A 17,482-nucleotide genomic window follows, 5' to 3' on the forward strand; every position below is an offset into this window, starting at 1 on the left:
CTGCTTCTCCCTTGCCAGAGAGCGAGACCAAGGTTTCATCCAGAAAAAAAAATCCATCCCAAAACCCAAAAAGAGTAAATAAATCTTACCAGTGTTGCCAACTTGTACTTCCCAAGTGCTTAGTACAGTGCTCTGCATGCAGTAAGCGCTCAATAAATATGATTGAATGAATGAATGGAATAGTGGCAAGGGCTGAGAGGGTTGAACAGTTCATTCATTCATTCAGTCATATTTCTGAGCTTTTTCTGTGTGCAAAACACCATACTAAGCGCTTGGGAAAGTACAATATAAAAATAAAGCGACACATTCCCTGCCCACAACAAGCTTACAGTCTAGAGAGGGAGACTGGTCTTAGAGAAGCAGCGTGGCTTAGTTGAAAGAGCCCGGGCTTGGCAGTCAGAGGTCGTGGGTTCTAATCCTGGCTCTGCCACTTGTCAGCTATGTGACTTTGGGCAAGTCACTTCACTTCTCTGGGCCTCAGTTCCCTCATCTGGAATATGGGGATGAAGACTGTGAGCCCCACGTGGGACAACCTGATGACCTCGTATCTACCTCAGCGCTTCGAACAGTGCTTGGCACATAGTAAGCCTTAGAAAGCATAGTAAGTCCTCTAGACTGTGAGCCCGTTGTTGAGTAGGGATGGTACTTCCCCAAGCGCTTAGTACAGTGCTCTGCACACAGTAAGCGCTCAATAAATGCGATTGATGATGATGATGATGATGGTATCTATTTGTTGCCAATTTGTACTTTCATTCATTCCATCATATTTATTGAGCGCTTACTTTAATTCATTCATTCATTCATTCAATCGTATTTATTGAGCGCTTACTGTGTGCAGAGCACTGTACTAAGCGCTTGGGAAGTCCAAGTTGGCAACATCTAGAGGCGGTCCCTACCCAACAGCGGGCTCACAGTCTAGAAGGGGGAGACAGAGAACAAAACAAAACATATTAACCAAATCAATAGAATAAATATGTACCAATAAAATACTGTGTGCAGAGCACTGTACTAAGCGCTTGGGAAGTACAAATCGGCAACATATAGAGACAGCCCTTACCCAACAACTCTGCACACAGTAAGCGCTCCGTAAATGCAGTGGAATCAATCAATCGATCAATAGTATTTATTGAGCGCTTACTGTGTGCAGAGCACTGTACTAAGCGCTTGGGAAGTACAAGTTGGCAACATATAGAGACGGTCCCTACCCAACAAAAGGGAAGGAAGGGAGGAAGCGCAGCTGGGAGAGAATGAGCGACAGAGAACCCACAAGTCCAACCAGGCAAATAACTCGCTAGACCTCCCTTGGGGAATACAGGGGGAAAGAGGTGATGTGGCCTAGCCATTTTGGAGTTTTAAGCAACACACCAATCAATCAATCAATCAATCAATCGTATTTATTGAGCGCTTACTATGTGCAGAGCACTGTACTAAGCGCTTGGGAAGTACAAATTGGCAACACATAGAGACAGTCCCTACCCAACAGTGGGCTCACAGTCTAAAAAGGGCAGGACTACCTCGCACATTTCTGAAAAAGTTTTATCGGGTTTTAGAAGCTCAAATCTCTTTCACATTGAGAAGCAGAGCGGCTTAATGGAAAGAGCGCGGGTTCTCATTTGGTTTCGGCCCCTTGCCTCCTGTGTGACTTGTTCTCCCTCTTACTTGGAGCATGAGCCCTAGGTGGGATGGGGACTGTGTCCAACCTGATTATCCTGATCGAGAAGCAGCGTGGCTCACTGGAAAGAGCCCAGGCTTTGGAGTCAGAGGTCATGGGTTCAAATCCCGGCTCCGCCAGTTGTCAGCTGTGTGACTTTGGGCAAGTCGCTTCAATCAATCAATCAATCAATCGTATTTATTGAGCGCTTACTATGTGCAGAGCACTGTACTAAGCGCTTGGTAAGTACAAATTGGCAACACATAGAGACAGTCCCTACCCAACAGTGGGCTCACAGTCTAAAAGGGGGAGACAGAGAACAGAACCAAACATACCAACAAAATAAAATAAATAGGATAGAAATGTACAAGTAAAATAAATAAATAAATAAATAAATAAATAGAGTAATAAATATGTACAACCATATATCCATATATACAGGTGCTGTGGGGAAGGGAAGGAGGTAAGATGGGGGGATGGAGAGGGGGGCGAGGGGGAGAGGAAGGAAGGGGCTCAGTGTGGGAAGGCCTCCTGGAGGAGGTGAGCTCTCAGCAGGGCCTTGAAGGGAGGAAGAGAGCTAGCTTGGCGGAGGGGCAGAGGAAGGGCATTCCAGGCCCGGGGGATGACGTGGATAACGTGGAGAAGTGGCTTCACTTCTCTGGGCCTCAGTTCCCTCATCTGTCAAATGGGGATGAAGACTGTGAGCCCCCCGTGCGGCAACCTGATCACCTGGTAACCTCCCCAACGCTTAGAACAGTGCTGGAATGAATACCATGATTATGATTAAGGACTCAGTGATGAATGAGGCTTCACCTCTGTTTTTTCCTGTCGTTTCCGATAGGTTGAAGTGCCACAACAAATGCACCAAAGAAGCCCCTCCATGCCACTTATTGATTATCCACCGAGGAGGTAAGGATTCTCAGCCGGCGTCTCCCACATGCTCCCTGCAGCCCTTGAGCAAACGTCTGACTTCCCACTGTCCCTCGATCTCGCCTCTCTCACCACCAACCCCTGTCCCACGTCCTGCCTCTGGCCTGGAATACCCTCCCTCCTCAAATCCACCGGATGATGACTCTCCCCCCTATTCAAAGCCTTTTTGAAGGCCCGTCTCCTCCAAGAAGCCTTCCCTGACTGCGCCCTCCTTTCCTCTTCTCCCACCCCCTTCTGCGTCGCCCTGACTCGCTCCCTTTACTCATCGCCCCCTCCCAGCCCCACATCGCCTATGTCCACAGCTGTCATTGACTTATTTTCACTAGAGAAGCAGCGTGGCTCAGTGGAAAGAACCCGGGCTTTGGAGTCAGAGGTCACGGGTTCAAATTCTGGCTCCGCCAATTGTCAGCTGTGTGACTTTGGGCAAGTCACTTAACTTCTCTGGGCCTCAGTTACCTCATCTGTAAAAGGGGGATTAAGACGGTGAGCCCCACGTGGGACAACCTGATCACCTTGTATCCCCCCAGTGCTTAGAACAGTGTTTTGCACATAGTAAGTACTTAACAAATACCATTATTATTATTATTATTATTATTATTAATAATGTCTGTCTCCCCTCTTCTAGACTGTAAACTCATTGTGAGCAGGAACGTCTCTGCTTATTGTTCTGTTGGGCTCTCCCAAGCGCTTAGTAAAGTGATCCGCACACAGTAAGCACTCAATAAATACAATTGAATGAATGAATGACCTCTAGACCGTAAGCTCGTTGTGGGCGGGAATTTTACTTTCCAAGAGTTTAGTACAGTGCTCTGCGCACAGTAAGTGCTCAATAAATGCGACTGAATGAATGGTCTGCTTAATAATAATAATGATGGCATCTTTTAAGCGCTTACTATGTGCCAGGCACTGTGGAGGCAGGCAAACATGTGGATGTGGAGGCAGGCAAACATGACCCCTCATCTCTTCCTCCCCCTCACTTTCCTTGGCCTCTATGTGCTCCGGTTTTCCCCTTTACTTTGCTCTCTGCTTGGTGCTCAGGGTAGCAGGATATCCACTCACTAAATACAAAGGCGCTCAATAAATAGGATTGACTGAATATTGGCCTCTCCTCGAGGTCAAATTCCCTGCGGTTTTCCCCTCCAGAAACCTGTCAGTGGGGGAGGTTAGGATACTGGTTTGGCATTGGCTCATCGATGCTTTTGAGACTCCCTCAATCAATCAATCAGTCGTATTTATTGAGCGCTTACTGTGTGCAGAGCACTGTACTAAGTGCTTGGGAAGTATGAGTTGGCAACATAGTCGGTCAATGATATTTACTGAGCGCTCTGTGTGCAGAGCATTGGACTGAGCACTTGGAAATGTAAAAGACAATCAGTAGAGTGGGTAAACACAGTCTAGTGATTGTAAGCTCAGTTAATCAGTGGTAGTCATTGAGCGCTTACTGTGTGCAGAGCCCTGGGATAATAATAAAATAATGATGATGATAATGGTATTTGTTAAGCACTTACTATGTGCCGAGCACTTTTCTAAGCTCTGGGGTTGATACAAGGTCATCAGGTTGTCCCACGTGGGGCTCACAGTCTTCATCCCCATTTTACAGATGAGGTAACTGAGGCCCAGAGAAGTGAAATGACTTGCCCAAAGTCACATAGCTGACAAGCGGCAGAGCCGGGATTAGAACCCACGACCTCTGACTCCCAAGTCCGGGCTCTCTCCACTAAGCCACGCCGCTAAATGCTTGGGTGACTGAAATGCAATACGATAATAATAATAATAATAATAATGGTATGTGTTAAGTGCTTACTATGTGCCAAGCACTGTTTTAAGCGCTGGGATGGGATGCAGGGTAATCAGGTTGTCCCACATGGGGCTCACACTTTTAATCCCCATTTTACAGATGAGGTAACTGAGGCCCAGAGAAGTGAAGTGACTTTGCTCAAGGTCACCCAGCAGACAAGTGGTGGAGCGTGGATTAGAACCCACATCCTCTGATTAATAATCATCAATCGTATTTATTGAGCGCTTACTGTGTGCAGAGCACTGTACTAAGTGCTTGGGAAGTACAATTTGGCAACATCTAGAGACAGTCCCTACCCAACAGTGGGCTCACAGTCTAAAAGGGGAAGACAGAGAACAAAACCAAACATACTAACAAAATAAAATAAATAGAATAGATATGTACAAGTAAAATAAATAAATAAATAAATAGAGTAATAAATATGTACAGACATATATACATACATACAGGTGATATACATATATACAGGTGATATATATGTATATATATGTATATATCCTCAGTCGGTCAGTGATATTTACTGAGCGCTCTGTGTGCAGAGCATTGGACTGAGCACTTGGGAATGTAAAATACAATCAGTAGAGTGGGTAAACACAGTCTAGTGATTGTAGGCTCAGCTAATCAGTGGTAGTTATCAAGCGCTTGCTGTGTGCACAGCCCTGGGATAATAATAATAAAATAATGATGATGATGATGGTATTTGTTAAGCACTTACTATGTGCCAAGCACTTTTCTAAGCATTGGGGTAGATACAAGGTCATCAGGTTGTTCCACGTGGAGCTCACAGTCTTCATCCCCATTTTACAGATGAGGTAACTGAGGCACAGAGAAGGACTTGCCCGAAGTCACATAGCTGACAAGCGGCAGCGCCGGGATTAGAACCCACGACCTCTGACTCCCAAGTCCAGGCTCTCTCCACTAAGCCACGCCGCTAAACGCTTGGGTGACTGAAATGCAATACGATAATAATAATAATAATAATAATAATTATGGTATGTGTTAAGCGCTTACTATGTACCAAGCACTGTTTTAAGCACTGGGATAGATACAGGGTAATCAGGTTGTCCCACGTGGGGCTCACGCTTTTAATCCCCATTTTACAGATGAGGTAACTGAGGCCCAGAGAAGTGAAGTGACTTTGCTCAAGGTCACCCAGCAGATAAGTGGTGGAGCGTGGATTAGAACCCACATCCTCTGATTAATAATCACCAATCATATTTATTGAGCGCTTACCGTGTGCAGAGCACTGTACTAAGCGCTTGGGAAGTACAAGTTGGCAACATCTAGAGACAGTCCCTACCCAATAGTGGGCTCACAGTCTAAAAGGGGGAGACAGAGAACAAAACCAAACATACTAACAAAATAAAATAAATAGAATAGATATGTACAAGTAAAATAAATAAATAAATAAATAGAGTAATAAATATGTACAAACATATATACATATATACACATATAATAATAATGATGGTATTTGTTAAGAGCTTACTACGTGCAAAGCACTGTTCTAAGCGCTGGAAAACATTCCCAAGCCTGGGCTCTTTCCAGTAAGCCACTACAACACTACCTAATGTCTGTAAACTCAATTAATCAATCAATCGTATTTATGGAGTGCTTACTGTGTGCAGAGCACTGTACTAAGCGCTTGGGAGAGTAAACTACAGTAGAATGGATAAACAGTCTAGAGATTGTAAACTCAATCAATCAGTGGAATTAATTGAGTATTTACTGTGTGCAGAGCACTCAACTGAGCATTTGATAGAAGACAATACTACATAGCTGGCAGACAGGTTCCCTGCCCGCAGTGAGCTTACAATTACTGGCTTGAAATTCCTAATTAAGGGATGGAGGTCAACCAGTTCATTCATTCATTCAAGCAGAGTGGCTCAACGGAAAGAGCGCGGGCTTTGGAATCAGCGGTCGCGGGTTCAAACCCCGGCTCTACCAACTGTGGGCCCACTATTGGGTAGGGACCATCTCTATATGTTGCCAACTTGTACTTCCCAAGCGCTTAGTACCGTGCTCTGCACACAGTAAGCGCTCAATAAGTACGACTGAATGAATGAATGAACTGTCAGCTGTGTGACTTAGGCAAGTCACTTCTCTGTGCCTCAGTTACCTCATCTGTAAAATGGGGATTAAGATTGTGAGCCCCCTGTGGGACAAAGTGATCACCTTGTAACCTCCCCAGCGCTTAGAACAGTGCTTTGCACGTAGTAAGCGCTTAACTAATGCCATCATTATTATTATTCATTCATTCATTAATTCATTTAATCGTGTTTATTCATTCATTCAATCGTATTTATTGAGCGCTTACTGTGTGCAGAGCACTGTACTAAGCGCTTGGGAAGGACAAGTTGGCAACATATAGAGATGGTCCCTACCCAACAGCTGGCTCACAGTCTAGAAATTTTTTGAGCACTTACTGTATGCAGAGCACTATACTAAGCGCTTGGAAAGTCCAATTCAGCAACAAATAGAGACAATCCCTACCAAACAAAAGGCTCACGGTCTAGAAGCGGGGAGACAGACATCAAAACAAGTAAGCAGGCAGATATCAAGCCCCCCCAATCCCTATAAACTATTTTTCCTTTATCCGGGAGAGTTCATACATTTTTTAATGGAATTGTTAAGCACCTACTATGATCCAAGCACTGTGCTGAGCTCTGGGCTAGGTACAAACTAGTCAGGTTGGTCACAGTCCATGTCCCACATTCATTCATTCATTTGATCATATTTATTGAGCGCTTACTGTGCGCATAGCACTGTACTAAGCGCTTGGGAAGTACAAATAGGGTACAAGCTAATCAGGTTGGTCACAGTCCATGTCCCACATTCATTCATTCATTTGGTCGTATTTATTGAGCGCTTACTGTGCTCATAGCACTGTACTAAGGGCTTGGGAAGTACAAATCGGGATCATATAGAGACGGTCCCTACCCCACAGCGGGTTCACAGTCTAGAAGGGGGAGACAGACAACAAAACAAAACAAGTAGACAGGTGTCAATACCATCAGAATAAATTGAATTATAGCTATATACGTGTCATTAATAAAATAGAGTAATAATAATAATGGTATTTGTTAAGTGCTTACTATGTGCAAAGCACTGTTCTAAGCACTGGATAGTGTTAGTATGTTTGGTTTTGTTCTGTCTCCCCCTTTTAGACTGTGAGCCCAATGTTGGGTAGGGACTGTCTCTATATGTTGCCAATTTGTACTTCCCAAGCGCTTAGTACAGTGCTCTGCACACAGTAAGTGCTCAATAAATACGATTGATGATGATGACTGTCTCTATATGTTGCCAACTTGTACTTCCCAAGCGCTTAGTACAGTGCTCTGCACACAGTAAGCGCTCAATAAATGCGATTGATTGATTGATTGATTGGATAAATAAATACAAATATACACAAGTGCTGTGGGGAGGAGAGGAGGAGAGGAAAAAGGGGGCCTCAGCCCGGGAAGGCCTCCTGGAAGAGGTGAGCTATCAGTGGGAGGTGAGGTAGGAGGGGGCGAGGTGATGGAGAGCTTTGAATCAATCAATCAATCAATCGTATTTATTGAGCGCTTACTATGTGCAGAGCACTGTACTAAGCGCTTGGGAAGTACAAGTTGGCAACATATAGAGACAGTCCCTACCCAACAGTGGGCTCACAGTCTAGAAGTCGAGAGTGAGGAGTTTTTGCTTGATTCGAAGGTTGATAGGCAACCACTGGAGATTTTTGAGGAGGGGAGTGACACGCCCAGGGCGTTTCTGTGCGGAGATAATCCGGGCAGCAGAGTGAAGTAAAAATATGGAACACTGGGGCTCACAGTCTTAATCCCCATTTTAAAGGTGTGGGAACTGAGGCACAAATAGGTATAGTGACCTTCCCAAGGTCACAGAGCGGACAAGTGGCGGAGCCGGGATTAGAACCCAGATCCCCTGGCTCCACGCGTAACTTCTCTGTGCCTCAGTTACACTCTAAAGCCCCATTTTTTTTAACAGAGGAGGTACCTGAGGCACAGAGAAATAATGTGTCCTGCGTATAGTCAGCGCTCAAGAAATACGATCGATTGGCTGATTGATTGGAGAAGCTGTATTAAAACTCTCAAATATCTGGCTCTTTCCCCCCATGTGGGACAGGGACTGCATCCAACCTGATTAACTTGCATCTACCCCAATGTTTAGAACAGTGCTTGACACACAGAAGTGCCATAATTATTCCTCTGATTCTATTAAAAATGACGTATTTATTCAGATTGACGTCTGTCTCCCTTTGTAGGCTGTAAACTCGTTTTGGGCGGGGAATGTTTGTGCTCATTCGTTTGTATCAGACTCTCCCAAGCGCCAAGTAATGTGTCCCGCATATAGTCAACGCTCAAAAAATACGATCGATTGGCTGATTGATTGGAGAAGCTGTATTAAAACTCTCAAATATCTGGCTTTTCCCCCCCATGTGGGACAGGGACTGCATCCAACCTGATTAACTTGCATCTACCCCAATGTTTAGAACAGTGCTTGACACACAGAAGTGCCATAATTATTCTTCTTATTCTATTAAAAATGACGTATTTATTCAGATTGACGTCTGTCTCCCTGTCTAGGCTGTAAACTCGTTTTGGGCGGGGAATGTTTGTGCTCATTCGTTTGTATCAGACTCTCCCAAGCGCCAAGTAATGTGTCGTGCCTATAGTCAGCGCTCAAAAAATGCGATCGATTGGCTGATTGATTGGAGAAGCTGTATTAAAACTCTCAAAAATCTGGCTTTTTCCCCCCATGTGGGACAGGGACTGCATCCAACCTGATTAACTTGCATCTACCCCAATGTTTAGAACAGTGCTTGACACACAGAAGTGCCACAATTATTCTTCTTATTCTATTAAAAGTGACGTATTTATTCAGATTGACGTCTGTCTCCCTTTCTAGGCTGTAAACTCGTTTTGGGCAGGGAATGTTGGTGCTCATTCATTTGTATCAGACTCTCCCAAGCGCTAAGTAATGTGTCCTGCGTATAGTCAGCACTCAAAAAATACGATCGATTGGCTGATTGATTGGAGAAGCTGTGTTAAAACTCTCAAATATCTGGCTTTTTCCCCCCATGTGGGACAGGGACTTCATCCAACCTGATTAACTTGCATCTACCCCAATGTTTAGAACAGTGCTTGACACACAGAAGTGCCATAAGTATTCTTCTTATTCTATTAAAAATGATGTATTTATTCAGATTGACGTCTGTCTCCCTTTCTAGGCTGTAAACTCATTTTGGGCGGGGAATGTTTGTGCTCATTCGTTTGTATCAGACTCTCCCAAGTGCTAAGTAATGTGTCCCGTGGATAGTCAGCGCTCAAGAAATATGATCGATTGGCTGATTGATTGGAGAAGCTGTATTAAAACTCTCAAATATCTAGCTTTCTCCCCCCATGTGGGACAGGGACTGCGTCCAACCTGATTAACTTGCATCTACCCCAATGTTTAGAACAGTGCTTGACACGCAGAAGTGCCATAATTATTCTTCTTATTCTATTAAAAATGACGTATTTATTCAGATTGACGTCTGTCTCCCTTTCTAGGCTGTAAACTCATTTTGGGCGGGGAATATTTGTGCTCATTCGTTTGTATCAGACTCTCCCAAGCGCCAAGTAATGTGTCCTGCGTATAGTCAACGCTCAAAAAATACGATCGATTGGCTGATTGATTGGAGAAGCTGTATGAAAACTCTCAAATATCTGGCTTTCTCCCCCCATGTGGGACAGGAACTGCATCCAACCTGATTAACTTGCATCTACCTCAATGTTTAGAACAGTGTTTGGCACACAGAAGTGCCATAATTATTCTTCTTATTCTATTAAAAATGATGTATTTATTCAGATTGACGTCTGTCTCCCTTTCTAGGCTGTAAACTCGTTTTGGGCGGGGAATGTTTGTGCTCATTCGTTTGTATCAGACTCTCCCAAGCGCTAAGTAATGTGTCCCGTGGATAGTCAGTGCTCAAGAAATACGATCGATTGGCTGATTGATTGGAGAAGCTGTATTAAAACTCTCAAATATCTGGCTTTTTCCCCCCATGTGGGACAGGGACTGCATCCAACCTGATTAACTTGCATCTACCTCAATGTTTAGAACAGTGCTTGACACACAGAAGTACCACAATTATTCTTCTTATTCTATTAAAAATGATGTATTTATTCAGATTGACGTCTGTCTCCCTTTCTAGGCTGTAAACTCGTTTTGGGCGAGGAATGTTTTCTGCTCATTCGTTTGTATCAGACTCTCCCAAGCACCAAGTAATGTGGCCTGTGGATAGTCAGTGCTCAAGAAATACGATCGATTGGCTGATTGATTGGAGAAGCTGTATTAAAACTCTCAAATATCTGGCTTTTTCCCCCTACAGATCCAGCAAGATTAGTCCGGACAGAGTCGGTTCCCTGTGACATCAACAACCCCCTGAAGAAGCCCCCGCGATATTCCGACCTGCACATCAGCCAGACCCTCCCCAAAACCAACAAAATCAACAAGGTGAGGTTCTCTGGGGGTCCATACTAAGGCTGGTTCCCGATAGTAGCCTGTGGAGATTGACCACACATTCATCCATTCATTCAATCGTATTTATTGAGCATTTACTGTGTGCAGAGCACTGTACTAAGCGCTTGGGAAGTCCAAGTCGGCAACATATAGAGACGGTCCCTACCCAACAACGGGCTCACAGTCTAGAAGGGGGAGACAGACAACAAAACAAAGCATGTAGACAGGTGACAATGTGGCTTAGTGGCTTAGTTGCAAGAACCCGGGCTTGAGAGTCAGAAGACTTGGGTTCTAATCCCGGCTCTGCCGCTTGTATGCTGTGTGACCTTGGGCAAGCCGCATAACAATAATAATAATAATAATAATAATAATAATAATAGTATTTGTTAAGCGCTTACTATGTGCCAAGCACTGTTCTAAGCGCTGGTGTAGATACAAGTTAACCAGCTTAACTTCTCTGGGCCTCAGTGACCTCATCTGTAAAATGGGGATTAAGATTGTGAGCCCCCCCTGGGACAACCTGATAAACTTGTATCTCCCCCAGCACTTAGAACAGTGCTTGGCACATAGTAAGCGCTTAGTAAATACTATCATTATTATTATTATTATTATTGTCTGCTGTGTGACCTTGGGCAAGCTGCTTAACTTCTCTGAGCCTCAGTGACCTCATCTGTACAATGGGGATTAAAACTTTGAGCCCCATGTAGGACAACCTGATTATCTTGTATCTACCCTAGTGCTTAGAACAGTGCTGGGCACATAGTAAGTGCTTAACAAATGCCACCATCATCATCATTAATAATATAATAATATTAATATAATATAATCAATATAGTTACAATTTAATATAATTAATATTAATATAGTATAATAATAATAAATAATAATGGCAGTGGTATTTGTTAATCAATCAGTCAATCAATCGTATTTATTGAGCGCTTACTATGTGCAGAGCACTATGTGCAGAGCACTGTTAAGCAGTTACTATGTGCCATGCCCTGTTCTAAGCGCTGGGGTGGATACAAGCAAATCAGGTTCGGCATAGTCCCTGTCCCGCATGGGGCTCACAGTCTTATTCCCCATTTTACAGATGAGGTCACTGAGGCTCAGAGAAGTTAAGCAACTCACCCAAGGCCACACAGAGGACAAGTGGCAGAGCTGAGATTCATTCACTCATTCTTTCAATCGTATTTATTGAGCGCTTACTGTGTGCAAGCACTTGGACAGTACAAGTCGACGACATATAGAGACGGTCCCTGCCCAACAGCGGGCTCACAGTCTAGAAGGGGGAGACAGACAACAAAAGAAAACATATTAACAAAATAAAATAAATAGAATAGTAAATATGTACAAGTAAAATAAATAGAGTAATAAATCTGTACAAACATCTATAGCGGTGCTGTTGGGAGGGGAAGGAGGTAAGGCCGGAGGGATGGGGAGGGGGAGAGGAAGGAGGGGGCTCAGTGTGGGATGAGAGATTAGAACCCATGACAAAGGGGAGGAAAACCTAGGGGTTTATTCATTCAATCGTATTTATTGAGCGCTTACTGTAGGCAGAGCACTGTTTAAGCAGAAGAGGAAAACCCACTTTCGATTCTTGACCTCCCGTACGCCCGTTATTTCTTCTGTTTTTTGGGGACTCTCTCCCTGGTGGAAAGACTGAATCTTTCTCAACTCCACAGATCCTGGTTGATTCTTCATGCACGCTTGAAAACAACCACTCGCCCAGGGTGAGTAAGGAAGAGGGGTGACTTTGTCGACTTCACAACCTTACGTCTTCTGGGGGGCCTGGTTAAAAAAAAAAAAGGGAGGGATGGTGGATTTTTGCAGGCTGTGAGCAGCGAAGCAGCATGCCGTAGCCGATAGAGCATATGCTGGGAGTTGGAAGGTCATGGGTTCTAATCCCCGCTTGTCTGCCGCATGAAGCAGCGTTTAACAAGTGCCATTATTATTATCATCATCATCATCATCATCAATCGTATTTATTGAGCGCTTACTATGTGCAGAGCACCGTACTAAGCGCTTGGGAAGTACAAATTGGCAACATATAGAGACAGTCCCTACCCAACAGTGGGCTCACAGTCTAAAAGGGGGGAGACAGAGAACAAAACCAAACATACTAACAAAGTAAAATAAATAGAATAGATATGTACAAATAAAATAAATAGAGTAATAAATATATACAAACATATATACATATATACAGGTGCTGTGGGGAAGGGAAGGAGGTAAGATGGGGGGGATGGAGAGGGGGACGAGGGGGAGAGGAAGGAAGGGGCTCAGTGTGGGAAGGCCTCCTGGAGGAGGTGAGCTCTCAGCAGGGCCTTGAAGGGAGGAAGAGAGCTAGCTTGGCGGATGGGCAGAGGGATTGGGGGCATTCCGGGCCTGGGAGATGACGTGGGCCGGGGGTCGATGGCGGGACAGGCGAGAGCGAGGTACGGTGAGGGATTAATTTGCAGGGGTTTTATTATTATTATTATTTTTAGTCCGGTACTCTGCACACATTCGGTGCTCAAAAAATACGATTAAATGGATGAACGAAAGGAGAAAATTTGGGCCCAATTTCAAGGCCTGAGGGCGAGGTGGGCTTCAGGGAGGAGACTCTGAGATCGGACACAAACTCAATGCCGCGTTCAAATTGTGGATTGACAGGGAGGAAGACAGAACACGTAGCTAGCCCGGTGGCTTATCGGAGATTCTTTTTGTCACACAGTGGATGCATTGAGAAGCAGCGTGGCTTAGTGGAAAGAGCCTGGGTTTGGGAGTCAGAGGTCATGGGTTCTAATCCCGCCTCCGCCACTTGTCAGCCGTGTGACCTTGGACAAGTCACTTAACTTCTTTGCGCCTCACTTACCTCATCTGTAAAATGGGGATGAAGACTGTGAGCCCCACGTGGGACAACTTGATTACCTTGTATCTATAGAACAGTGCTCAGCACTTAGAACAGTGCTCTGCACATAGTAAGCGCTTAACAAATGCCATCATTATTATTTTTATTATTACCCCAGTGCTTAGAACAGTGCTTTATAATAGCATTTATTAAGCGCTTACTATGTGCAGAGCACTGTTCTAAGCGCCGGGGAATTTACAAGGTGATCAGGTTGTCCCTTGTGGGGCTCACAGTCTTAATCCCCCTTTTACAGATGAGGTAACTGGGGCACAGAGAAGTTAAGTGACTTGCCCAAAGTCACACAGCTGACGAGTGGTGGAGCTGGGATTTGAACCCATGACTTCTGACTCCAAAGCCCGGGCTCTTTCCACTGAGCCATGCTGCTTGGCACATAGTAAGCGCTTAACAGATACCAGTATTATTATTATTATCGTTATCCTGTTTCTTCAAATTGGGGATCCAGTTTGATTAAAATACTTCAGAGTGGATTTTTTTAACAGCATTATTTAAGCGCTTACTAGGTGTCCAACACTGCTGTAAGCGCTGGGGCAGATATACATGTGAATTAGGTCATACAAGGTCTCTGATCCTCCATGAGGCATACATTCTAGAGAAGCAGCGTGGCTCAGTGGAAAGAGCCTGGGCTTGGGAGTCAGAGGTTATGGGTTCTAATCCCGGCTCTAGCCACTTGTCAGCTGTGTGACTTTGGGCAAGTCACTTACCTTCCTTGGGCCTCAGTGACCTCATCTGTAAATGGGGATTAAGACTGTGAGCCCCCTGTGGGACAGCCTGATAACCTTGTATCGATCTCAGTGCTTTGAACAGTGCTTGGCACTTAAATACCATTAATAATAATAATAATAATAATGGCATTTGTTAAGCACTTACTATGTGCAAAGCACTGTTCCAAGTGCTGGGGAGGATACAAGGTAATCAGGTTGTCCCACAGGGGCTCACAGTCTTAATCCCCATTATACAGATGAGAGAACTGAGGCGCTGAGAAGTGAAGTGACTTGCCCAAAGTCACACAGCTGACAAGTAGCAGAGCCGGGATTTGAACCCATGACCTCTGACTCCAAAGCTCAGGCTCTTTCCACTGAGCCACGCTGCTTCCCTGCTGCTTCTATTATTATTATTATTATTATTATTATTATTATTATTATTATTATCATCATCATCATCATCATCATTATTATTATTATCATTATCATTAGTATCATTAATAATAATAATAATAATAATAATAAATAAGAGGGAGGAGAGGGATTCATTCAACCCCCATTTTGCACTATTTCTAGATGTTCCGATTCAGGTTTGTAGTCTGTGATTTTTTTTTTTTTTTTACAGAATTTGTTAAGCGCTTACTATGTGCCAGGCATAATCAGGTTGGACACAGTCCATGTTTTTTTTTTTAATGTATTTCTTTCAATCGTATTTATTGAGCGCTTACTGTGTGCAAAGCACTGTACTAAGTGCTTGTTATTTGTTAAGGTTTTATGTGCTGGGCACTGTGCTATGCAGATGAGGGAACTGAGTCACAGAGACTCAGCACTTGATAGTAGAGACTCAATGCTTGAAAGTAAGTACTTAAGAAATTCAAATTATAATTATTTTTATAATTAGAACATGGTAAGTGTTTAACAAATATCATTATTATTTCATCATTATTATTCATTCATTCATTCAATCGTATTTATTGAGCACTTACTGTGTGCATAGCACTGTACTAAGCGCTTGGCAAGTACAAGTTGGAAACATATAGAGACGGTCCCTACCCAACAATGGGCTCACAGTCTAGAAGACTGTGACTATCTAGAAGACTATTATGGACATTTAGTAACTGCTTAACAGACATCATTATTAGACTGGAATAATAATAATATTAATAATGAGTAACAATGATGGCATTTGTTAAGCGCTTACTATGTGCCAGGCACTGTACTAAGCACTGGGGTGGACACCAGCAAATCAAGGTGGATTTGAAGTCCCTGTCCTATATGGGTCACAGTTCCAATCCCCATTTTCCAGATGAGGTCACTGAGGCCCAGAGAAATGAAGTGACTTGCCCAAGATCACACAGCAGACAAATGGTGGAGGCGGGATTAGAACCCATGACCTTCTGACTCCCAGGCTGGGCTCTATCGACTACACCATGCTGCCTTCCATGCTGTAGACTGTAAGCTCATTGTGGGAAGGGAATGTCACCATTTATTGTGGTATCGTAATTTTCCAAGCGCTTAGAACAGTGCTCTGCAAACAAAAAGCACTCAATAAATATAATGGTAATAATAATGACAGCATTTATTAAGCACTTACTATGTGCAAAGCACTGTGCTAAGCGCTGGGGAGGTTACAAGGTGATCAGGTTGTCCCACGGGGGGCTCACAGTCTTCATCCCCATTTTACAGATGAGGGAACTGAGGCCCAGAGAAGTGAAGTGACTTGCCCAAAGTCACACAGCTGGCAATTGGTGGAGCCGGGATTTGAATCCATCAATTGTATTTATTGAGTGCTTACTGTGTGCAGAGCACTGTACTAAGCGCTTACGAACCCGTGACCTCTGAGTCCAAAGTCCAGGCTCTTTCCGCTGAGCCATGCTGCTTCTCTGTTTGAGTGAAAGAATATTATTATTATTATATTGTTATTATTATTATTATTGTATAGCCCACTGGGGACTTTTGAAAATAAGGTCATCAGGTTGTCCCACGTGGGGCTCACGGTCTTAATCCCTATTTTACAGATGAGGTCACTGAGGCCCAGAGAAGTTAAGTGACCTCAGGGGCTTGACCAGACGAAGTCCCGGTTGCTATTTATGTGACCGCTCACTGAGACCACTCTGTGATGCTTCCAAGATGTCTATCGCTACATGCCACTGACATACGATCCCTCAGACCGACACGCATGTTGCTATGGAAAAGGAATCGCCCTTAAGCCGAACTAGGAGGGGTGGAGGAAGCCAGCTGTCCAAGTTCCTCTCCCTGAAATCCAATCCGCAAGGCCTTCTCGGAGTTGCGCTCGGAAGATCAATCAATCAATCAATCAATCGTATTTATTGAGCGCTTACTGTGTGCAGAGCACTGTACTAAGCACTTGGCAAGTACAAGTTGGCAACATCTAGAGACAGTCCCTACCCAACAGTGGGCTCACAGTCTAAAAGGGGGAGACAGAGAACAAAACCAAACATACTAACAAAATAAAATAAATAGAATTGATATGTGAGAGGGCATCCGATCTCTTGTGCCCTGGCCCCGTCCCAGCAGCTTCTGGGGCGGTGAGAAGCAGCGTGACTTAATAACAATGGTGGTATTTGTTAAGCGCTTACTATGTGCAAAGCACTGTTCTAAGCGCTGGGGTGACCAGGTGATCAGGTTGTCCCACGTGGGGCTCACAGTCTTAATCCCCATTTTCCAGATGAGGGAACTGAGGCCCAGAGAAGTGAAGTGGCTTGCCCAAAGTCACACAGCTGACAATTGGCTGAGCTGGGATTTGAACCCATGACCTTTGACTCCAGAGCCCGGGCTCTTAATAATAATAATAATAATAATAATAATAATAATAATAATAGCATTTATTAAGCGCTTACTATGTGCAAAGCACTGTTCTAAGCGCTGGGGGGATCAGGTGATCAGGTTGTCCCACGTGGGGCTCACAGTCTTAATCCCCATTTTACAGATGAGGGAACTGAGGCCCAGAGAAGTGAAGTGACTTG

General features: G+C 44.2%; 1 protein-coding gene across 1 annotated transcript in view; it reads left to right on the forward strand.

Annotated features, from left to right (window-relative positions):
• KSR2 (kinase suppressor of ras 2) overlaps positions 1-17,482 on the forward strand; it is a 451,469-nt gene that overhangs the window by 318,583 nt on the left and 115,404 nt on the right. Inside the window, exons 8-9 of the mRNA XM_038762755.1 lie at positions 2,493-2,560; positions 10,753-10,877. Coding sequence (XP_038618683.1) covers positions 2,493-2,560; positions 10,753-10,877 — 193 coding nt within the window. The remainder of the gene's footprint in view (positions 1-2,492; positions 2,561-10,752; positions 10,878-17,482) is intronic.

Source organism: Tachyglossus aculeatus, chromosome 21 (assembly GCF_015852505.1).
Source record: "Tachyglossus aculeatus isolate mTacAcu1 chromosome 21, mTacAcu1.pri, whole genome shotgun sequence".
Taxonomy (NCBI): domain Eukaryota; kingdom Metazoa; phylum Chordata; class Mammalia; order Monotremata; family Tachyglossidae; genus Tachyglossus; species Tachyglossus aculeatus.